The 26,368-nt window shown below is 33.2% G+C and overlaps 1 protein-coding gene across 1 annotated transcript in view; it reads right to left on the reverse strand.

The window, feature by feature from the left end:
- The window catches only part of GBE1 (1,4-alpha-glucan branching enzyme 1), a 270,697-nt gene that overhangs the window by 133,215 nt on the left and 111,114 nt on the right, over positions 1–26,368 (reverse strand). The window contains exons 4-6 of the mRNA XM_004770826.3: positions 3,991–4,116; positions 3,060–3,195; positions 830–920 (exon numbers count right to left, since the gene is read on the reverse strand). Coding sequence (XP_004770883.1) covers positions 830–920; positions 3,060–3,195; positions 3,991–4,116 — 353 coding nt within the window. The remainder of the gene's footprint in view (positions 1–829; positions 921–3,059; positions 3,196–3,990; positions 4,117–26,368) is intronic.

Below are 26,368 nucleotides of genomic sequence, written 5' to 3' on the forward strand. Positions count from 1 at the left end.
CATCAGTACACTTGACAAAAGCAATTTCAATGAAGAGGTGAAGAGCCTACTTGGAATGAGTTCAAGAAAGAAGAGGAATGAGATTTAGAGATTGTAAATATAGGTAATTTATTCAAGGGGAATGACTATAAAGAAAAACAGATAAAAGGATCAGTATCTTTTCTCTATGCCTGGAATGCTATCTCCTATTCCTACTTCACCACTCCTCCCAGTTCACTCTTAATTATGTTCTAGATCTTAGTTCCAACATCAGTTCAGATCTAATCTAAACTGATTAGATCCCTCATCCTAGGCTATTATAGCACTCTGTCATTTTCTTCTTTGCTTTTATCATGGGTAGAAATCAACACGTATGAATACTGGATTAACATTGTATGCCACAACAGTGTGAGTTCCATGAGGTGGAGACAATGTTGGACTTATTCAACTTGTGGTCATTTAGTTCAGTACTTCTTCAGTTACATAGGACTCCTTGGTGTCTTTCTGCCCAGACAGTCACATTCCTTGGATTTAAGCCTGGAAAGGACGATCTTTCTGCAGTAGTATGTCCTACTAAAAGCCTTCTCAGTTATATTCCTACATAATCAATCTCTTTTTAGAAAAGGACATGAGCTCTGGAATAATGACTTCCATGAGACATGATTTTCTAAGTAAGTCTTGGGCCTCCAAATGCATTACCATTTCAACAGGTTAATTGGATATTCTTCACCAGAAATCATTTCATGAAAAGCAGTGTTGAATCATGGCCAGCCTCTAAGGCTTGATGGGGTAAAAATTCTTTTTTTTTTTCCTCAAGTAAAAATGGTTGTAATTGGGAGTTTCATTCTACCTTGAAGCTGCAAAGAAGCTCGTGATCTGGTAACCAAAACTGGCATAGTAAGCATGTTCCATAATTGCCATCATCTGAATGCAGTTGTAACCTATACAAGCAAAGGTCACACAGAGATTAAAAGCAACATTAAAAAAAAAAATGAAAAAAAAATTCAGCATCCTTGTTCTGAAGACATTAAATTTTACATATAATCATTTACATATAAATGATTTATCACTTTGAAAAGTTCTACTACTTCAACATCTTTTGCTTGTCTGACCTTCTAACACAAAATCGGACAGTTAGTTCTTGAGAGTTGTACTCTAACTAGCTATTTGAAATGTCTTCATTTTAACGAGTAATAAATGATATGCAAATACACTCTTAATTTGACTTTAGAATATTAAAGATGGCAATCTACATATGCTAAACTTCAGTTGCACTTGTAATATTCATAGTGAAGATTATGAAAGCTAAATAAAAGTAACCAGTTGCATGCCATAAACTTTTTATTTTACCCTTTTCTTTGTATTTCAATTACTTCTACCACATGACAAAAGATCTACCAGTAAATTCATTCTTCCACAAGGTAGCTCTTACAAAGCTAGCATTAATTCTTCTACTTTCTGCAATTTCAACACCTAATCAAGTACTGCGAAGTTGTATGTATGCACACATGGGCACACATAAAGCATTTACCAATATGCTTTTAATATAAGCAAATAAAGAAGTAACTTTGATCTTTAAAAAAAAATAACTAAGAAAGCATTTTTTCCTTCAAATTTGGTAAAATTTGGTAAAACTTCCAAATATGATTTGACTACTTTGAAAGTTACATTTCTGTAACCTAGAAAATACTCTGTTCTCAAAGTCCAGTTCATGTCAGTGATAGCTTCTCGTGTATATATTTCATCAATGGATTAATACTGGAACAATTGCAAAGGCACATTCAGATTTAGAGATTCAAGTTTAAAGAACAGCATAAACTACGGTTCATAATCTGCTGTTGGCTTTTTCATTATAAAAACAATCTATCACATTTCTATCATGATAGAAATATGTACATAAACTCCTGCTCAGAAAACATAAATCAATTACATATTTTAACAAAATAGAGTTTGTAGTCTATTTCTCTATTATGAAATAAATACTATTCTTATGATCAAGCACCAATTTATGGTTTTGATTATTAATTTTATGGCATTACTCATTCTTAGATTCATTTATGTTCAGAGTTCTGAACTATTCAACTGAAACACAACAATGAACAAGAGAATTCTTGTTCTGTCAAACCTTCTGCAAGATCTGGGTCATAAACAATGTATTACAGAATGAAGTGTTAGAACATCTCAAATACAACAATTTATATATAACACCTAATAAATATAATTAATATTAAGTTCTTCATATATTTAATTAATTTTGATTTCTGAAATCTGACCTCACCATCACAGACAATTAAGATCCTTGTATAACTAAGAACTTTAACAGTGAGTTGCAAACCTTTCTTCTAGCCAAAGTTTGGACTGCCTACCAGAAGCAGAATAATTAAATGTACTTTATCTTCCTTCCTAGCTGTTGGAGCAGGTGCTAATATGCTGTGAAATGATAAAAAAGCATTACCAATAAAAAGAAAAATAACAAATTTAAAGCATTCTGAATTATTGATATAGTTAATAGTGCAATACACTATTAACTCTCCTGGTTGGTCCCATGAAGACAAGGATCTGTGTCATTACAGTTCAACATAAAAATATCTAGAACAGTGTGTCTTAGAAAAAAGATGCATCATAAATATTTGTCAAATAAGTCATCCAGACCAGAGATATATGTATATACTTTGATACAAAATGAGTTCCAGTAACCTTAAAAAAAGTAAGATTTTTTTTTTTCCCTAACAGACTAAAATGAACAGGCTATAATCAATGACCACTTAAATTGATAAAAGTTCTCTCCTGTAGAAAAGTAATTATGCTTACATATTTATCTACAATTTGGAAGCCATCAGTTCACATTACTTAAAATTGAAATTGGAATAATATCTTGAATTCTTATGCTCTATCTTATTCCATTTCTCTTTTCTATGCTATCACTATTACAGGGCAATTTGAGAAGCCTAAAATAAAATGCATTTCTATTACATATTTAATCTCTTAACACAAAAAAGAGACACTTGTAATTAGCTTTTCTAATAAGAGAACAGACTCATTAAAATTTTATCTGAATAAAAATCACAATTATTACTTACCAAGGTCTTTGATTCTTGGTAGTACATTGCATGTAAAATGTTTATAAGAAGCTATTTTTCCTTCATAGGAAGAAATTCCCACATGAGATTCATAAATTCTTAGACCTCTTGGCTTCTTTGGTTTGGAATGCTTAAACTACAGAATATAAAATTAAATTAGATCAGAAATACAGGTATGATACTAACTGATTAAGCATGTTAAATGAAATGGTGAATCAACTAAAATAGTTTGGAACTGCTTTTGCATATAAGAGGCATTTGGCTACATCCATTAAATTTTCTCTTGAAAAGAAATCCCTTTTTAGGATCATGTTAATGGATCTGTTTTATAAGAGCAATCATGAAATGGCTTATGCCTTATCATTGAATCTTAGAGAAAACACAAGAGCTTAAAATGCACACATAGTTATTAAAGGCAAAGCATTTATCAACAAGCTCCAATAATGTAGAAGACAAAAAAATGAGTCCAAAGATACATATAAACCTTGACAATAATATGGCCTTAAAAATAACTTGAAATAATACATTCATGAGGTATCTTCCCTAGCCCTTGTTTCTAAGGACACTGATCCTGCTTCCAACCAATGACAATGAGAAATATTCTTCATCACTGAAGAATCTGCGATGAATCAGAAATTGTGACTAAAAAAAAAAGAAAAAGCAGTATCCCTTCCAGGTCACTATATAGAGATTTCTATCTCCTTCCTAACCTCAGAAACACAAGATAAAACAAGAACTCACATCTCCATTTTATTGGTTACAGATGATGGACTCTGATATATGTATAGTATACCGGGTACACTATGATGTAAAAATATAAAACTGGCAGTGAAGAGAGAGGTTGAACATTACTATAAAATTTATACAAGTAAAAATTAATTTTCCTAGAAATGTTGAAACAAGCATTTATTTAAAGATTTGTTGTTCTCACTTTATATGAGTGTTCTGGATCCCAGTGTATCCAATCATAATTCACATTATCACCTTCACGAGTCACATACTTCGCCCATGGTGAAATACGATATAAGATCTCTCCACTTTTACTCCTAATAACTACCTAAAAAGAGAACGAGATGTTATTGCTTTAAAATACTTTGAAAACGCTAAGATAACACCTAAGAGTTTATGAGCACTGCTACCTTATAGAAGAGGAGGAATGGTCATAAGACTCTAAACCACCATACAAATCTGTACCCGTAAAGATGTTTAAATTCGCGGCACCGGGGTGGCTCAGTGGGTTAAGCCTCTGCCTTCAGCTCAGGTCACGATCTTGGGGTCCTGGGATCGAGTCCTATATCGGGCTCTCTGCTCAGCAGGCGGCCTGCTTCACCCTCTCTCTCTCTCTGCCTACTTGCAATCTCTCTCTCTCTGTCAAATAAATAAAATCTCTAAAAAAAGATATTTAAATTCCATGGATTTTACTTTCTTATCTGTTATAGTATATGACCCTTAAAGTCACTTCCAGAGGAAATATTTTATGATTCTCTGGCAACTTCCATCATTGTGAATCAACCATTAGAATCGTTAATTAAAGCAGACAGTAGGTAGTAGAAAGACAAGAATATATTTTGTGAAATATATTCTTCATCACTGAAGAAACTATTGTGAATAAGTCAACAGAAGGACATAACCCTACTATGTGTTAAAAAAAAAAAAGTAATGAGCTATAGTGCCATCTCTTTCATCATGTTTTCATAGCAATTACAACATTTTCAAGAAGCTAAAGGAGGAAAATGAGTTTTGATTAGCATTAGTATTGTGCACACACAAATATACGTACACGCACAGATACCACTCTGCAAATATTTCCCACCTCTTTTCAACTTCTTCTATATCTTATTCCAAGTATGCTTTACCATATAAAACCAAGGATTTCCCACTTTAGCCATCCATTCCTACATTTGTCAATATTATCACTACTGTTATCAATAATAAAAAAAAATAAACGCAAATCCACCCTTATAGACTTAATGCTGAATAAAAGATTTTGAATTTATCAACATGGCTAAATAACAATGTGAACCACATGAGCAGTGCTTCCAAGAGATTGAAATGGTAGCTTTTTTCTTGTTTCCTTTTTTAATTAAACCTTCTAAACATAGGTATAGAATGATCAAAATTGTTCAGATTAGAAGCTATATTATGCCCTTAGCATTGAGAGAGAATATGGCTTCAGTCTCCTCGAATAGAGAAAAGCTCTGGTGTGCATAATTCTTGGTAATTAAATATTTGTGTAATGTTTACAGTTTAGAAAAGACTTTCATCATTATGCCTTACTTGATTCTAGAGAATCTTTACTACTCGAATATCAAGTGATACTGAGTTGCCAAAAGTCCTGAATAGCAGAGCCAAAAGTTAAACACAGAGACTCTGATACTTACTTTCTTTGCTCTTAACAGGCAACCACAGCACTTTCTGCAGACACCAAAAAATGACAAATTATCATTTATGATGGAAGAGCAGGTGAGTGGTGAAAAGGAATGACTAACTCACATGAACAAAATTCTTTCTCCTTCATTAGGCCTTCAAGTTATTGAAGTCACTGACTGCTAAGTATTGCTAGGATTCAAATAATTATCATAAAAAGATGAATGAATTGGATTCATCCATTTCACTAGTATTCTTCCTAAAAGATATGTCTGCCTCTGAGGCACATGAATTTCTGGTATAATATACAATAGTAATATGCTTAAGAAAAGGTCCTTTGTCTCACTCATCAACTGAGAATAGGCCATGGGGAAATAAAATATAGTAATCAGTTTTCAGTAAATAACACTCTGCTTAATCCAACTATCTATCTTTTTTCTCCTTTGCAAAATGGTTCTACAGTCCCTCCAAGGAGGGACTCTCTCATATACTCATAATTATTTGTAAAGGTGCCTGTTGGCAGAGAGAATATTTGAAACTTTAAGTAGAGGACATCAAGAATCTCCTCATGCTGACTGTAATTTACACATTCCTTAGAACATTAATTTGCTTGTTTTACACATGTCTATAGAGGCTACTGTGCTATGGGTGCTGGAAGGATGTCCATATCAATTTGCTTGTTTTACACACGTCTATAGAGGCTACTCTACTAATTAATATTAATTTGCTTGTTTTACACATGTCTATAGAGGCTACTGTGCTATGGGTGTTGGAAGGACGTCCATCAGTGTATCATATTCCTACATATTTTTCTGGGTATGCCATGAATACAAGGCCTTGACAGTTACTCACAGAAGCCATTTCTCAGAGTTGTGTTTGTAGCATGCAATCCTGAGGAATAAGATAATGTCTCCTCTGAATATACTGAACAGGCTTGCTTACTGCTTTCCATAAAAGAATGAATTCCCCAAGATGAATATTCTGCAGCTATGAGGCAAACTAACTGTATGAGTAGCTTCTACCAGGACCCGTTGGAGTCACGGCATGGGATTTGGAAGACAAGGAAAACCAATGCAAAGATGATGCTCATGCTGCTTACTGTGTGGTGACTGGTAAGATCATTTGTCTCTGACCCAGGAGTTGTGTGCATTCTGCCAGACTGCATGAAACAGTCTCAAGCTAAGTTATAAGCTCGTAGGTAGGGTACAATCATACTCTACACCTGACAAAAGATTATCTAATCATTCACTGAATGACTTCAATATTCTTGTTTTCAAAAGTTCCCTTTCTTACTTCCTAGTTATTCCTTAGTATTGTTTGTTAGAAGAGTAACTTTGAAATTCCCTTCTGTTCCTTCTGTAACAGAATTAACATTTTCAAGAATGTTTCTAAAGTCTAAAGAATATTTCTAAAGTCTAGGTCCTCCAGTGATATAGAAAAGCAAAACTTCTCACCAAATCTGGAACACTTATCTGTGATCATTACATAAATGATAAATAAATTTCTCTGTTCTTTAGGCCCCTAAATTTTAGAAGTTTCTTTATTACACTAGTTCAATTTTCCTGAGCACTCAACTACAGAAGCCACCTCAGATTGTTTTTGATTTGCTGTCCTTATTTGGTAACCAGCTAAGAGTATTATAATAAATCTAAGTAAATCTAAATTGTGAGATGTTCCAGTGAATGGGGAATATAATCTTTCTTGACTAAACTCTGCTCACAGTTTTTGGGGGAGAGGGCTATTCCTAAAATTTGGATCTCCTGAGTTCAGATTCAGATGAAAGTTTTTTTAGATCACGAGATAAGACTTTACATCAAAATAGCACATGCTACAAAACAAATTGAAAAGAGATAGCTTGATAGATCTTTCAATGATAATAAGTCTAACAGATGATGAAGAAGAAAGAATTCACTTGATACTACTAAATTCAAAGTCTTATACACTCTTAGTATAAAATAGTATAAAAGCTCTGAGTAGCAATTTGGCAATATGCATGAAAAAAGTAATTCTCAATGACTTAGCAATTCTACTTATAGAACTTTGCCATGGAAATGATCAGAGATGTGTCCAAAGAATTATATCCTTGTCTACTGAACTTAGTGTTACTTTTATCAGCAAAAAGTGAATGACTCAATAATATGTATAATGGTATGTATAATGACTCAAAAAAACCTATAGTATTGAATTATATTGAAAGTTGTAAGAACATTCTTTCATGTCATGAAGAAGAATATATTGCATCTCCTAATGTAAATGCAAACGAAAATATTTAAACACATAGAAAAAAATACTTAAATGATTGGCTATGGATAGATTATTGTAACCTTTATTTCCTGGTTGTATGCATATACATATCACTTCATTTCATTTATATAACTGAGTGGGGATCCTACTGCAGGGCTTGATCCCAGGACCCTGAGATCATGGCCTGAGACGAAATCAGAGTTGTACAATTAACCAACAGAGCCATGAAGGCACCCCTTCATTTGTATAACTTTTGATCAGAAACAAATAAGTATTTTAGTAAGGACCACAAATACATTAATTATGTAATTGCATACACATTTGTGGAGCTATTCTATTCAAGTTGCATGCATTATGTACTTTAAATATATTGACAGTGTTAAAAATAAAACTTCAAAAGTGTATCAAATTATTTTAAAGGAATATCCTAATGAATACAATATCATGATGAACTTTTTATAGGGAAAATGGATACTTTGTAAAATTATAACATCTCATAACATGGTAAAAATATTATCAGGCTCCTTTTTAAAACAAATTATCTCTTTGACATGGGAAGTTACTATCAAAAGACAATAAACAAACAAGTATATAAAAGAAACCTCTACATGTACAAAAATCAAATTGACTTATGAGCTATATGAATTCAAATTTTATTTAGAAAATGTCACTTAGAACTCAAATAAACAATATAAGAAACAGTTTGGTAAAATAGTGAAGACCTTAAAAAACTGTGTGTGTGCATGTGTGTGTGTGTGTGTGTGTGTGCGCGCCCATGTATTCATTCATTCTGTAATGCCTTTTGAAATGCTTCTTGCCAAAGAATATTGTTCCAATGGACTGGAAAATTATGACACAATATGCACATCAGGTGGTCAACAATCTCATATAAAAACTGTGGATGTGTTCAGCTGGTTAGAAGTATTAGCATACTCTGGAAAATGGTATTGAATTTAAGTCTGGGTTTCATGAGTGAATGTGTAGAAGACCAAGAGAAAAGGAACAGATATGGAATACTAAAATTCAATTTCTTAAATATATTACCAAAAATACAGTCATAAAAATAACTATTTAGTGGCATGCAGGTTAAAGTAAATAACCAAGCAAAGTTATTTCTAATTTATAAAGCAATGTTATCTCCACTTTTAAACTACCTCTAAGTTATATAACATCTAAGTAATTTATATTATAAGGAGAAAATATATAAATATATTGATTTAGTACATATTATATACTAATATATACCAACACACACAAATATATGTTTGTATATATATCAATATATATACAAATAAATATACATAAACATATATAAGACAATGGGTACAGATATACCAAGTACAATACTGAATATGAATATTCTTTGTGCATTTAAAGTGTGACTGAATACATATATGTATATATAAATATATATATTTACAGAGAAAGAGAAGTATACATACAGAGAAAATATACTGTAATTTGTTCTTAAGTAGTTTTAGAAGTGTGGGGGATGGGTGGGGGATGGGCTGGATGGGTAATAGGTACTGAAAAGGGCACTTGTGACAAGCTCTGGGTGTTGTATCACTGACTTCTACTCCAGAAATCAAATCCACACTGTAAGTTAACTAAAATTTAAATTAAAAAAAAATGTGCATGGGGCAAAACTAAGAAGATAAATTTTTAGAAAAAGTAATCAATGTTCATAATAAAGTAGGAAAATAAGTGATATTCTAGAGAATGTGATGATTCTATCAGTGAGTAGAATCCTAAAAAAATAAATGTTTTTAATATTTACAAATAACATAGTATAAATATTATTTTTTTAATTTTTTTAAAGACTTATTTACCTGAGAGAGAGAGAGAGAGAGAGAGAGAGATAGAAAGAGAATTCTAAGCAGACTACGCTGAGCATGGAGGCAGACGCTGGACTCGATCTCATGAACCTGAGATCATGACCTGAGCCAAAATCAAGGGTCAGTCACCCTGCCTCCATCAGAAAGAATGAATACCCAACTTTTGTAGCAACATGGACAGGACTGGAAGAGATTATGCTGAGTGAAGTAAGTCAAGCAGAGAGAGTCAATTATCATATGGTTTCACTTATTTGTGGAGCATAACAAATAGCATGGAGGACAAGGGGAGATGGAGAGGAGAAGGGAGTTGAGGGAAATTGGAAGGGGAGGTGAACCATGAGAGCCTATGGACTCTGAAAAACAATCTGAGGGTTTTGTAGGGGTGGGGAGGTGGGAGATTGGGGGAACCAGGTGGTAGGTATTAGAGAGGGCATGGATTGCATGGAGCACTGGGCGTGGTGCAAAAACAATGAATACTGTTACGCCAAAAAGAAAAAATTTAAAAAAAAAAAAAGAAAGAAAGACAAAAAAAACAACAACCCACAAATAAATAAATAAAATCTTTTTATTTAATAATAATAAAAAAAAAGTCAGTCACCCAACCAACTGAGACACCCAGGAACCCAAACATTATTTTAAATGCATAGATATAATTATTAACACACAAAATAGCAAAATATAATTTTAAAGATGCTCTTAAACCTCATTTTAATTCAACTGAAGTTTTACACATAATCTTTGTTTTAAAAAATGATATACAAGTATACTTTTCCCCCATAGTTTTGTTTGTTCTTCCAACTTGGATCAGTTTCAAGATTCACTAACATTATGTAAGAATGAATCACTATGCTCTTTTGGGAGTCTCAAAAATGGCCTCTCAAAATATAGTCATATCATATGCTTTAGAATCTGTAATTGATGCTTTATGTAACAAAGATAGGTCTTGTAGATATGATAAAGTAATCTTAAAATGGAGAGATTAGATAATCTAGATTACAAGAGGGAAAAATCACATTTATCCTTATTAGAGGAAATGAAGGATGTTTACACATCGATAGAAGAGGAAAAAGCAATGTGACCAAGGAGGCAGAGTGATGCAGATATAAGCCAAAGAATTCCGGCAGCAGCCAGAAACTGGAAGGGTCAAAGAACAGAGTCTCCTACTCCAGAGGGAATGTGTTCATTCCAACACCTTGATTTGAGCCCAGATACCAGTTTTGAACTTCTGGCTTCCAAAACTGTGGGAGAACAAATTCTATTATTTAAAGCCAACAAATTTGTGCAGCAGCCATAAGAAACTAAAATAGGAAGAAAAAATTGCAGGCAATCATTTTTTAAGAATAATATGGAAAGTACTTAAATTTAGTTAAACATTGTCCATGCTGGAAAGAGTTAAAGTTATTTTACTGAATAGTCTAAATAACATATTTTATCTCTTATGAACTTCCTACTCCCCAAAAGAAGACATCTACCAATGCATTTCAGTAACATTCACTAAACAAGTCTCCTTGACAATTCCCAGAAAAAGCAAACTCCTTCAGAATACATGTTGCTGATCTTCAGAACTGATAGGAGAGCTTACAAAAAAAGTGAATTTGTAATATGCAGTTTTATTGTTAGTCTACCCCCAGGTAATTATATTCAGAGATTGAAAAAAAGGAACAACTCTATATGATGCAAGCAAAAGCTCTGAATTCACCATATGCAAAAGCTAAGCAGTTATTTTTTTCTACCCTATATCTGATATATCTGCTTCATTAAATAGAGACGAGACTATTTCAATAGGTAATCAGTTAGCAAAAATAATAATAACAATGTTTACTGAGGAAATTTCATTCTGGATATCTTAATCAGGGATATCAGAAACACTATCTGATATTAAAAGATATTTCATTGTAAAGTTTGAGTTTATGTCTCAATTAACTGAGGGGAAAAAACCCAAACACCAATAAAAGTATCAAGGCAGTTTTCTAAATAACAACAAGCCCATAATACGTAAATGAGCACTTTGTTAAAATTATATTTCATTGTTAAAATTATATAAATTAGGTTTATGTATGAACTATAACTGGGATTACCATTGTTTACATATTGAGGCTGCTATGGGTACCAAATAAATATAACTCTGTTATTTGAATTTTTTAAAATAATTTTAATTTTATCTGGATAATAAAGCTCACACATTTTAGAGATCTCCTTTTTGATCTCATAATTTAGACCATAAAATTGTTAACTCAAAAAACCTTATATAAGTAGTGTACATATAAAATCATCATAAAAATTATCACATCTTGAAAGACACATACAGATTGAAAGTGAGGGGATGGAATAGCACTGATCATGCAAAAGGAAGTGAAAAGAAAGCCAGGGTAACAATACTTACATCAGACAAAATAGACTTTAAAACAAAGACTGTGACAAGAGACAAAGAAGGACACTGTAGAATACTTATATAAATACTTATGCACCCAACATGAGAGCATCCAAATACATAAAAGAGTTACTAAAAAATATGAAAGAATTGATTGTAATACAGTAATTGTAGGGGACTTCCACACCCCACTTAGATCAAAGGACAGATAATCTAGATAGAAAATCAATAAGGAAACAGTGGATTTGACTGACACACTAGATCAGATAGATTTAATAGAAATATTCTGAACATTCCATCCTAACACAATAGAATACACATTCTTTCAAGTGCAAACAAAACATTCTCCAGAACAGATCACATATTAGACCACAAACAAATCTCAACAAATTCAAAAAGACTGAAGTCATACCATGCATCTTTTCTGACCACAACACTATGAAGCTAGAAGTCAACCACAAGAAAAATATGTAAAGAACACAAATACATGAAGATTAAATAACATGTTACTAAACAATGAATGGATCAACCAAGAAATCAAAGAAGAAATCAAAACATATATGGAGATAAAAGAAAATGAAAAACAGTGGACCAAAATCTTTGGGATGTTGCAAAAGTTATTCTAAGAGAGAAGCTTATAGTGATACAGGCATACAACAAGAAGCAAGAAAAATTTCAAACAAATAACCTTACATCTAAACGAGCTAGGAAAAGAACAAATAAAACCTCAAACCAGCAGAATGCAGAAAATAATAAAGATTAGAGCAGAAATCAGTAACATGGAAATTAAAAAAAAAAATAGAACAGATCGATGAAACCAGGAGTTGGTTCCTTGGAAAGATCAACAAAATTAATAAACCTCTAGCCAGACTAATCAAAATAAATAAATAAATAAATAAACAAATAAATAAGAGTGACAGACAGAAACGGGGCTCAAATAAAATCAGACACAAAAGAGGAAAAGAAATAAGCAACACCACAGAAATACAAAGGAGTTTAGGAGAATACTATGAAAAATTATGTGCCAGCAGACTGGAAGAAACAGATAAACTTCTAGAAACATATAACCTATCAAAACTGGAGCAGGAAGAAATAGAAAATTTGAACAGACCCATTACCAGTGATTAAATTGAATCCCTAATCAAAAAACTCCCAACACAAATGTGTAGAACTAGAGGGTTTCACAGATGATTTTTACCAAACACTTAAAGAGAAGTTAATACCTAATCTTCTCTAGCATTTCCAAAACATAGAAAAGGAAGGAAAAAAATCCAAAATCATTCTATAAGGTCAGCATTTTCCTGATACCAAAACCAGATAAAGACATCATAAGCAGTGTCTGGGTTGCTCAGTCAAATGGACATCCAACTCTTGGTTTCGGCTCAAGTCATGATCTCAGAGTTGTGAGATCAAGCCCCATGTCAGGTTCCGTGCTTAGTACAGAGTTTACTTGAGAATCTCTGCCTCTCCCTCTGCCCCTCTCCTCACTTGCCCTCTCTCTCTTTCACCTTCAAATAAGTAAATAAATAAATAAAATCTGAAAAAAGTACAACATCCATTCATGATAAAAACCCCCAACAATGTAGGTTTAGATGGAACATACACCAACATAATAAAGGCCATATATGAAAAACCTACAACTAATATCATACTCAAAGGGGGAAAAAGTAGAGCTTTTCCCCTAAGTCAGGGAACAAGACAAGAATGTCCATTATCACAACTATCATTTAACATCGTACTGGAGGTCCTCGCCATTGCATTCAGACAAAAGAAAGAAAGGCATCCAAATAAGTGAAGAAGTGTAACTTTCATTATCAGCAGATGACATTATATCATATTGAGAGAACCCTATGGACTCCACCAAAAATCCTGTTAAAACTGATAAATGAATTCAGTAAAGCCACAGAAACTTCAATCTATAAAAATATAGATTGAAGAAATATAGATCTTCAATCTATAGAAATCTGTTGCATTTCTGTACATTAATAATGAAGCAACATAAAGAGAAATTAAAAAATAATCACTTTTACGATTGCATCAAAAAGAGTAAGATACCTACTGGGATTGGGAGGGAGACAAACCATAAGTGACTCTTAATCTCACAAAACAAACTGAGGGTTGCCGGGGGGAGGGGGTTTGGGAGAAGGGGGTGGGATTATGGACATTGGGGAGGGTATGTGATTTGGTGAGTGCTGTGAAGTGTGTAAACCTGGTGATTCACAGACCTGTACCCCTGGGGATAAAAATATATGTTTATAAAAAATAAAAAATTAAAAATCAAATAAAAAAAAAATAAAAAAAAAAAGAGTAAGATACCTAGGAATAAGCCTAATCGAAGAGGTCAAAGACCTGTACACTGAAAACCATAAAATACTGACAAAAGGAATTGAAGAGGACACAAACAAATAGAAAGCTGTTCCATGCTCATGTACTAGAAGAACAAATATAGTTAAAATATCTATACTATCCAAAGAAATCTACACATTTAAGGCAATCCCATCAAAATACCAAAAGCATTTTTCAAAGAACTGGAATTAAAAATTCTAAAATTCGTATGGATCCACAAAAGATCCAGAATAGTCAAAGAAAGTAATCCTGAAAAAGAAAAACAGAACTGGAGGTATCACAATTCCAAACTTCAAGTTATACTCCAGAGTGGCAGTAATCAAAATACTATGGTACTTGCACAAAAATACACACATAGGTCAATGGAACAGAACAGAAAGTCCAGAAATAAACCCATACTTATATGGCCAATTAATCTTCCAAAAAGCAGAAAGGAATGCACAGTGGGGAAAAGACAGTCTCTTCAACAAATGATGTTGAGAAAACTGGACTGCTACATGCAAAAGAATGAAACCCAACCATTTCTTATACCAAACACACAAATAAATTCAAAATGCATTAAAGACCTAAATGTGAAACCTAAAACCATAAAACTCCTAAAAGAGAACACAGGCTGTAACTTCTCTGACATCAGGTGTAGCAACATTTTTCTAGATATGTGTCGTGAAGCAAGGGACACAAAAGCAAAAATAAACAATTGGGACTATACCAAAATAAAAAGCTGCACAGCAAAGGAAACAATCAACCAAACTAAAAGACAACCTACTGAATGGGAGAAGACATCACAAATGACATATCCAATAAAGGGTTATTATCCAAAATAGGTAAAGAACTTACAGCACTCAATACCCAAAATATGAATTATCCAATTAAAAAATGGACAGAAGTCATGAATAGATATTCATCTGAAGAAGACATGTAGATGGCCAACAGACACAGGAAAAGGTACTCATCATCACTCATCATCAGGAAAATGCCAATGAAAACTATAACGTGATTATCACCTCACACCTGTCAGAATGGCTAAAATGAAAAACAAGAAACAACAATAAGTGTTGGCAAGGATATGGAGAAAAAGGAACCTTTTTGAGTGTTGGTGGGAATGCAACTGATATAGCCACTCTGAAAACCAGCCACTGATACAGCCACTCTGTATCACAAACTGATACAGCCTGTATCACTCTGTATCACAAACTGAAAACAGTATGATATACTCTGTATCACAAACTGAAAACAGTATGGAGGTTCCCCCAAAAGTTAAAAATAGTGGTTATTTACCTGACAAATACAAATACACTAATTCACAGTGATAAATGCACCCTGTGTTTATTTTAGCATTATTTACAATAGCCAGATAGGAAGCAGCTAATGTCCATCATCTGATGAATGGATAAAGAAATAATGTGTAGGCAGGGGCACCTGGATGGCTCAGTTGGTTAAACATCTGCCTTCGGCCCCATGTCTGGCTCCCAACCAAGGAATGAGTCCGCTTCTCCCTCTTTACCTCTCCCTGCTCATGCTTTCTCTCAAGTGAATGAATAAAATCTTAAAAAAATTAAAAAAAGAAGTAATATTGTATTGTAATACTGTATTGTATATATACACACATATGTATATGTGTATATGTGTATATATTTGTGTGTGTATATAATGTATACATACACACATTGGAATACTATTCTGCCATAAAAAAGGAATGAATCTTTCCATTTACAATGACATGGATGGAGCTAGAGAGTATGATGCTAGGCAAAATAATCAAAGATAAATATCATATGATTTCACTCACATATGGAATTTAAGAAACAAAACAAATGAACAAAGGAAAAAAAGAAAAGAGATAAACAAAAAAAAAAAAACAGACTCTTAACTATGGAGAACAAACTGATGGCTACCAGAGGGGAGGTGGGTTGGGGGATGGGTTAAAAAGGTGAAGGTGATTAAGAATACTTATCTTCGTGATCACTGAGTAATGTGCAGACTGCTGAATCACTATGTTGTAAAACTGAAACTAATATAACACAGTATTGGTCAACGACACCAGAACTAAAATTAAAAGAAAAAAAAAAACTGAAATAAATGATCACATTCTGAGATGTCCTTTATATCCACAATATTCAGATGCTGAGGTAAATGGAAAAGAGATTAAGTGATTAGATTAAGCCCATTAACTCTTATGTTATCAGTACTAGACACTACACAAAAGAAAAGATGATATCCTTCCTAGTAGCTTAACTAAGATATAAATCAGTTGAGCTTTGAAAGCAATAACCTATTGATAAATGGTCACTGACTCCCATTATTTTAGCTTTGTATGACTTTTTAATTTGAAAATATGGCATCACAATTCAGGCGCTTTTTGTTTTTGGATTTTAGGGATTTTTTTCTTTTTTTGGTCTTTCATAAGAAATATTTCCAATGTTGAATCCAGTAAGAATGGTATGAGTAGAAATAGTTAAAGTATTTCTCTCAAAAAATGAAACTACGATAGGAAAAAAGTCTTTAAAAGAAAAGATTAAGCATGCTACCTATGAAAAATAAATCTGTAATGTGACACAAAGGAGTATCAGATCAAATTATACCGAACTTTGACATCAAGGACAGCAATGTACAGAACAAAAAGATTATATTTGAGGCATAACACTCATAGCTACTTTGCGTCTGATTTAACACCAATTGTAGAATTACAGAGATATAAACATTCATTTCTGTAATACTTACACATGGGAGAGAAGAGACTTCAGAATATTGTAAAAAAGAAATAAATGAAGATCAGTAGTTGCTTCTTCTAAAAGCAAGTCCTTATTTAGAATGATTTTTACAGAGACAGACGTTCCTGTACTTGTAAAAAGGAGTATTACTTCCAAAGGTTTCCATCCCAGTTCCCCAGCCTTTTAGTCCTGTTAAGAAGTATTACAACTATAATATTTTTTTCTGTCTCTGTCTTTTGACTGAGGCAAATCTTTAAAGAAATAAAGAAACAACTAAGTAGAACTGATAAAGTGTTTGCTTCATTTCAAGTACATTACCTGAACAAAAACCTTATAAAGTGAGGTCACTATAAAAAGACAAAATCCAAAGGGATTATGCGAGATTTAGGAAGCAGGCATTGAAAACGATACCCCTGAGCAAGTGAGAATAACTACTCCTAAGTGAAAAGAATAGGAACAATGCTGAAATGTTGTAATCGGGTAAAGATTGATTAAGTGTCTTAGCCTAGAAAACAAATGAATTACACATGGTATAAAAATATAGGATTTAAACTTCCAAGATATTGAAAGATCAATACAGTAATAAAAGAAAAAAGCTATGAAAAGGGGAAAAAATCAGTGAGTTTTCATTACTGAAAAAGTGTGCTTCAAAGAGACTCATCCATGTGCAGTGAAGGCTAGAATTCTATTAAGTAAACAGAGTTATAATCTGGTATAATGCCAATAGAAAAATATCTGAGAAGTATTTTCAGAAGTGCTAGGATAGGGGGGTACTATCATAAGATGAGTTAAAGTTCTCTTTAAAAATATTTTATGAAGTATAATTACAAAAGTCTATATGGTGATAAATCAAACCATTTGAAGAAAAGAGTATGATTCTTAAGCAATCACGTGAAGTGCTTTTGCAACGAGGTAAGCTATAAAGTGTAGGGGAAAAAAAGAAATAATTCAGCCCCTAAAAGGTATGCAGAGAAATTACAGAGACTAGATTTGAAATACGTAATTGTAAAAACTGTAAGATTTGAGAAAACATACAATATATATTTAATATATATTGAGACTAATATCTCCAAGACTGTAATTAATGACTACTAAGTAAACAGTTCATGATGAAAAGAATTCTTCCTGAATATTTAATATTCTTTCTATATTAAGATTTTGTAATATAGATTACAACACTAACACTCTTTTCTCTCTTTTCATCCATAAAAGACATGTATTTTCCTAGGTATAAATGGTATTAGGGGAAGATCTACAAAGTATGTATAAATATTGAAATAAGTATACCCATCAAGAAATGAAACAGTGATTACACAGATGGTTTAATATGGAATAGAGACTATATGTGAAATGTTAAAATCAGATAGGCATTTGGATAATTTCTTGTCAGCTGATTTCATAACATTTTCTAAAGTTTATATTTTAATGCTAGGTAGTTAACACACTGTAATATTAGTTTCAGGTGCACACTGTAGTGATTCAACTATTCCATACATCACCCGGTGCTCATGATGACACATGCCCTCTTTCATCCCCGTCACCTATTTTACCCATCCCCGCCCCCCCACCTCTCCTCTGGCAGCCATCAGTTTGTTCTCTACAATTAAGAGCCTGTAGCAACCAGGCTCTGGTTTCTCGGTTTCTCTCTCTTTTTCTGTTTGCTCATTTGTCTAGTTTCTTAAATTCCACATATGAATGAAGTCATATTTGTTTCTCTCTAATTTATTTCGCTTAGATCACACTCTTTAGCTCCATTCATATTGTTGCAAATGGAAAGATTCATTCTTTCTTATATCTGAGTAATATTCCAATATTCCAACATATATATATATGTATATGTATACATATATGTATATGTGTATATATATGTCTATGTATACATATATGTGTATATGTGTATGTATACATATATATGTATATGTATATGTATATATATGTTGTTGGATTTCCTTATCCATATCCTGGCTCTTGTAAATAATGCTGCAATAAACATGGGTGTGCATTTATGACTTTGAATTAGTGTTTTTTGTATTCACTGGGTCAATACTCAGTACTGTGATTGCTAGCTCATAGGGTAGTTCTATATCCAACTTTTTGGGGAACCTCCATAGTGTTTTCCAGTATGGCTCTATCAGTTTGCAGTCCTACCAATACTGCAAGAGGGTCCCTTTTTCTCCACACCCTTGTCAACACCTGTTGTTTCCTATTTTTTATTTTAGCCATTCTGACAGGTATGAGGTGATATATTGTAGTTTTCGTTGTCATTTTCCTGATGATGAGTGATGATGAGCACCTTTTCGTGTGTCTGTGGGTCATTTACATGCATTCTTTTGCATGTAGCTGTCCAAGTTTCTCAACACCATTTGTTGAAAAGCCTATCTTTTCCCCATTGAATATTCTTTTTTTGTTTGTGGAAGATTAACTGGCCATATAACTGTGGGATCACTTCTGGATTTTCTATTCTGTTCTACTGATAAATGTGTGTGTTGTTGTGCCAATACCAGTGTTTTGATTACTACTGCTTTGTAATATAACTTGAAGTCCAGACTTGTTATACCTTCACCTTTGCTTTCTTTGTTCAAGACTACTTTGGCTGTTCTGGATCTTTTGTGGCTCCATACACATTTTAGGATTTTTCATTCTAGTTCTATGAAAAATGTTGTTGACATTTCGATAGGGATTGCCTTAAATCTGTAGATTCCTTTGGGTAGTATGCACACTTTAATGAAATTCATTTTTTTCCACCCATGAGCATGGAATATCTTTTCATTTGTGTCATCTTCAATTCCTTTCATCAATTTATAGTTTTCAGAGTACAGGTCTTTCACCTCCTTTGTTAAATTTATTCCTAGATATTTGACTATTTTTGGTATAAATGCAAATGGGATTATCTTCTTAATTTCTCTTTCTGATGCTTCTTTATTGGTATATAGAAATAAGGGGTGCCTGGGTGGCTCAGTGGGTGAAGCCTCTGCCTTTGGCTCAGGTCATGTTTCTTAGGGTCCTGGGATGGAGCCCTACATCAGGCTCTCTGCTCAGCAGGGAGCCAGCTTTCCCCCTCTCTCTCTGTCTGCCACTCTGCCTACTTGTGATCTCTCTCTCTGTGTCAAATAAATAAATAAATAAATAATCTTAAAAAAAATAAAGAGCCCTACATCAGGCTCTCTGCTCAGCAGGGAGCCAGCTTTCCCCCTCTCTCTCTGTCTGCCACTCTGCCTACTTGTGATCTCTCTCTCTGTGTCAAATAAATAAATAAATAAATAATCTTAAAAAAAATAAAGAAATGAAACCAGTTTCTTTAGATTGATTTTTATATTATACGATCTTACTGGAGTTTTTTGGTAGAGTCTTTGGAGGGTTTTACATATAGTATCATGTCATCTGCAGATAATGAAAGTTTTACTTCTTCCCTACTGATTTGGATGACTTTTGTTTCTTTTTGTTGTTTGATTGCTGTGAGTAGCACTTCTAGTACTATGTTGAGTACAGTGTTGAAAGTGGAGATCCTTATCTTGTTCTTGACCTTAAAGGAAAAGCTCTCGGTTTTTTTTCCTACTAAGGTTGATGTTAGTTACGGATTTTCTTAATATGACATTTGGTGTCACATCATGTGGTGAGGTATATTCCCTAAACCTACTTGTGGAGGGTTTTTAACACGAATGGATATTTTCCTTTGTTGAAAGCTTTTTCTGTGTCTATTGAAATGATCATATGGTTTTTATCCTCTTATTAACGTGATATATCACAGTGATGTGCATTTATAGCATTTTTGTAGGTCATATTATACGGCAAAGTATTGAAGTGATTCTTTTGTTAATAGACTGGAGGTGGCAACAGTGATGATGGAAAGAAGTAGTGGTAAATAATAGGAGTCTTCACAATAGAGATATTTCCTTTAAGCCTCACCAGTTCAGGTATATTTAAATTATTAAACGTAGATACTCCCATCTTATGTAGAAAAGAAAGGCACAGGACAGCAAACAAGCTTTAATCTCCAAGTCCTCTAGAGAAAAAAAAAAAAAATTAAACCTCCGGAGAAGCAGAAACTCTGGGAAACTTCTCTGACATTGCAGTCCATAAAGCAGAGGTTAGATAATTGCCCACTTGACTTTTGAGTGAGACTCAGAGCATATGCGTGTGGTAAGATGCAGTGACCAGTAGTTGACTTTTTAAAAATGTATCTATCTATACCTGTCCATGAGGCTCTGTTTTTCCAATCAGAGCACTCTGACTCACTTTGAGAAATTTATAGCTATTAGCCTAGGTAAAGAGAAATGGATTGAAGAGTAAAAACACACACACACACACACACACACAGAGCAAAAAACCACTTTAAGGGGCACATGGGTGGCTCAGTGGGTTAAAGCCTCTGCCTTCAGCTCAGGCTATGATCTCAGGGTCCTGGGATCAAGCCCTGCACTGGGCTCTCTGCTCAGCAGGGAGCCTGCATCCTCCTCTCTCTCTGACTGCCTCCCTGCCTACTTATGATCTCTGTCTGTCAAGTAAATAAAAAAAAAAAAAAAAAAAAAGTAAAAAACCCCACACTTTATATTGAAGAGGATTAAACATTAATGTTGACATTTAATATACATTTAACTGTGCTACTCAGTAAAATAACTTAGTTTAAATGCAAATATTTAAATGATAAAAAGATTATATAGTATGCACTTTACCATGAGAAAAAGGTTATGTCCTGTAGGTGTACCTCTATTCACTTATATTTGAAGGCCTACTTTGCCAAAGTGCAAATACTTCTATTAAATATAACTCAAAATAATACCCACCTTAACAGTATAAAATGCAATTTTCTCCCTTTTTCTGGCATAGCATTAAAAGATCAAATCCTAAATAAAAGCTCTATTAAAAAAAAACTGATGCCTACATAATTTAGAGGACAAAAGCACGAACTACTTTTATTAAAAAATAAATATATATTCCTAAGGAAAAATGAAAGTATTCAATTCTCCAGACTTCATAATCCTATTTAAAATCTAGCCTTCTCAGACTGAAGGACAAAAAAAGTTTATAAGATAAATGTAAGATATATCACAGGACATGGATATATGGAAAAGGATGTCTGCTAATACATTTAAAGTATTTCTAGAATTAACGTTGACATCAAGAAAGCAATCAGGCAACAGGTAATTATGGATAGTCCAATTTTCTAGATACCAGTGATCTAATTCTATAAGCACTAAAGCTAGAGGAAGAAAATAATATTTTTTAAAGTTATCTTTCTGAAATGTATTATACACTCCCTTGTGGCTTTAACAGAGGGAATTAAACACTTGTTGAAATTGATTTGTATATGCTGAACTGTGACATGTTTGAAATATGAACATTTTCCCCCTGAATTCAGTAAACTGAACATTAGACTTTTATATGCATCTTTGGCAGCAGTATTCAACCCTGGATGTGCAATGCGGACTACCTGAGGAACATTTTAAAATAAAGAGCTCTATTTATAGCCAGTACCAACACTACCTATCACCCTTGATTCTGATTCTATGGTCTGTAGGTCTCATGCCTTAGCAAATAAAAGCCAGATGTGAGAAAGCAAAAAGTCAAGTCCATTTAAAAATGGAAGGAAGGACACAGGAAGGGCAGGAGGGAAGGAGGGAAAGAGGGAGGAAGGAAGGAAAGAAAACTCACACCACAGTTAGAGGGAATGGATTCTCTAAACCTGGAAGCTAATGAATACTTTATAGATGATTTTAAAAAGTATTTTGCAAAGAAATTTGTCTCAGTCTCTACTTTGAATTTGACATTTATTTCTTATTCAGTAATAATTTACAATTTTTTTTATTTTTCATTCTAATCTCCTTACCAACTTATTACTGTCATTTTATAAACTGAATCTCACTTCAGTCACTGAAGGCATCCATGCTGGCTCAAAAATTATTCATTTGTGGTCTTGAGTATGTCTGTGAATGTCTTCACATCATTTACTTTTCTTATGTTTTCTCCAGGACCTGGGAATGCCTTCAGAAAATGGTATGGTGAACCTTTGCAAGTTTCTGATCTTAACTGATCGTTGTTTAAAATACTTCACAATTTCTCTACCAAGTATCACACAAATCCTTTTTGCAAAATAATATTTATTATTGCTACTTTCAATGCCACTACTAAAACTGGATGATTTTTCTTTCCAATATTATGTCTTAGGAGCTCCATTTATAATTTTTATTTAAAAGTTGTAGCAGATATCGGCTCCTCAGTCAGTCAAACCACTTTCTGACATTCTCTTCCGTTACAGAGGATGTAAAGCTTAAAATCACACTTTCACACTTCCTTGCAGCTAGGTTTCTGCACCTAAGAGATGCACCTAGGTAAGAAAGAAACTAGTGCATGAGGTAAATCATATGGAGATTAGTCTTTCTTGCCTAAGAATACTGATGCTTAAACTAATAAAATGCTATTATCTCCATAGGCATAGATAGTGGAAAACTCAAGGATAATTGACATGCCACAATTAATTAACTTACACATTCATTATTTCCATTTGTACCTCCCTATACATAATTATGTATATTTTCAGAATTAGCTTGTTGATGAGACACAATCACAAAAAATATTGTTTGGCATGGAGAAAGTTCTTTTCTCCTTGCATTTGGTTTCAAAGTTGAAATTTCAAAATTTAAATTTTATATCTGAGTTGATATGGTCCTCTCATGAAAAGAAAACAGATGTTGGCAATATATAGAAATATTTAGCAGGGCAGAGAGAGGATGAAGAGGTAGGGATAATCTGTACCTAAATTGGGATATGAAGCAGTACTCTTCTCATAAAAAATAAGAGGAAGATACACTGACCTAAGATAGGATAGGACTTTAAAAGAACACACCAAATTTGGAATATGATATACAGTAGAAATCAAAGTAAGTTTGAGAAAAGATGAAAAGTTAGAAGTAGAGCTTGGAAACTGGAGTCCTAAAGAATTGGAGGAGAATGGACTAAACTTCAAGATTAGATGGACAAAACCAGAAAACTTCTAAGATGTGTCAAAAAAGTGTCATCACTAAGACCAAGAGTGTACTTATGTTCAATCCTGGTCCTAAAATTAAAGCTGCCTGGGGCCCTCTGGCCAACCTAGTAGTCTAAGTTTTGGCAAGCATCCTTAATAAGGACATCAATTAACAAAAACTTTCGTATATTTATAGATTGTTCATTCTTTCCCAGAAAGAACCGAGCACTTCCGCACATCACCAGGCTCTCTTGTACTATCCAGGGCACCAAGGAACCAGATGCCCTCGTACAACCTCCAAAAACTGCCGAAACATCTGTAGCTGGCACCATTGAGACAGGATGTAATTAAGAATTGTCACACTACCACACTCCCTTAACTGATGACCCATCCTAAATTCCTTTAAAAATCTCTGGGCCAGGCAGAAACCATAAAGTTGGCTTTTGGATAGGAGTCTGCCTTCTCCTCAGGTGGCTGGCCTCCTAAATAAAGTTCTTATTCCCTTCCGATCAAAATTCATTTCTTGAATACTGACCTTTTGGTTTTGGTAACAAGATGACCAAAAAGCTTTGGAAAGAAAAAGAAAACACCTAAAAGATTAATTTATTCAGATGTTAAAATTACTTCTGATATAAATCATTAATTTAAAAATGAGTTCATGTCTCAGGAACAAACGGAAAGCTGAGAAACAACTGTTTATGACATAGTTTACAGTTGTTACTCAAAAAAAAAGACCATGTTTATAGGAGAGCTTATAATTGCTTCAATCACCAAGCAAATATCTCGTAAAGAGCCAACAGTAAAATTACCTATTTGCCAGAAATATGTTTTAAGATTTACAGGTAAGTGAGCTGTTACTTTTATTTCTGACTTACAGATTCATTTGAAAGAATGGTGAAAATATTCACGTGAACAAAGATTTGCAAAAAACACCACTTTAATTACCAGTATAAGACATTATGAATTATTATTTCATTACTACCATTATCACAAAGCTCTCAACATGACTATTTGTAAATGTGACTTCTTAAGTCAATGACATAGAATTAATTGGCCATCATAAACTAACAATATTTAGCATAATGATAGAGTAAATCCAATTTAATTAAAATATGCAAATGTCAATGACATTGTTATTTACAAAAGTAACAAACAAAAGGCATTACCTGTATATTCTTTGACTTATATAATTTAATTAAATTCTAATGTGTACATGAAATAAGACCTATACTGACAGTTTTATTCAATGGCAGTTCACAACTATGTTTTATAAGTTCACATATATATTCACATATATTATTGCATGAGCTCCTGTAGGTTGAAGTAAAGTTTTCAACCTCTTAGAAATGCTGATTAAATAATTAAGTTCTGAAAGTAATTTATGAAAATTAAACAAATGAAAACTACCAAGTTGATATTAGACATGCAACTTTTTAAAGTAAAAGAACCTACTTTGACTCTTGCAAATGTTTTCTTTTTATATTTTATGTAAGCAGTCTTCTTGTGATATGGTAATGGTTAACTGAAAATCTCTAAATGTGAATCCCTTTATATTCCTTACGCAAGGTAAAAAGGAGCACAAAACAAAATCTAAGACCATATCCAGCAAGACACTCAGTGTTGAACAATTTACAGGTAAAGTCAGGGCACTTGCTAAGCTGCTGATGTAGGCAGCAAAGAGAGCAGAAAAAGAAAATATTCTCCTAAACAACGGTGGCGAAGGTCAAGTCCTGATTTTAACACCTCAAGAAAGCATAAAATTATAAAATTATAAAATTAGACTAGCTATTAAAACAGATTTGTGTGACATACATTAAGTGTATTAATAAGCTTTTCTTTCTTTTATAATAGTTTGTTAGGCCAAGGTAGAATGCTGTTAGTTTCTAGCTTGTAGGTATCACTTCATTAATATAAGTATTGATTCAAGTCAGTAAAATACTAATGTATTTTTTGAGATTTGCATGATATACTGAATGGGGAGAGGGGCAGTAAATTGGGAGATAAGAGTAGGAAATTGGAAACCAGTAAGTATAGAATAATCACAGTTTTATGATAATAAAAAGCATACACACACACACACACACACACACACACACACACACAGAAGCAGAGTGACAAAGAGAAAGACTGTATATAAATACCTAGAAATAGATCAGGAAGAAAACTCACAAAACGGTGGATGGTAGGAGGGAAGTCCAGGGTGTTAATTATGAGAAGAGCTACTTTGCTGTTTTATTTCTCTATTTCTTAATTGTTTTAAATTTTGTTTTTAACATACATTATAAGTTATGTTTAATAATTCTGCTTTGATAAAAAAGTAAAACTGACTCTCTTGAAGTAAAGATGAAAGAAAGCATTTCAAATAAGAAAATATAGTTTCCTGCATTCAAACACATCAAATGGCCTGTAGGTCTCAAGCCTAAAGAAATAAATATGTGCACGTGAACAAACCAAAGTTTAGCTTTTTTACT

This window comes from Mustela putorius, unplaced genomic scaffold, assembly GCF_011764305.1.
Source record: "Mustela putorius furo isolate JIRA1106 unplaced genomic scaffold, ASM1176430v1.1 tig00003834_pilon_pilon_pilon, whole genome shotgun sequence".
NCBI classification, from domain to species: Eukaryota; Metazoa; Chordata; class Mammalia; order Carnivora; family Mustelidae; genus Mustela; species Mustela putorius.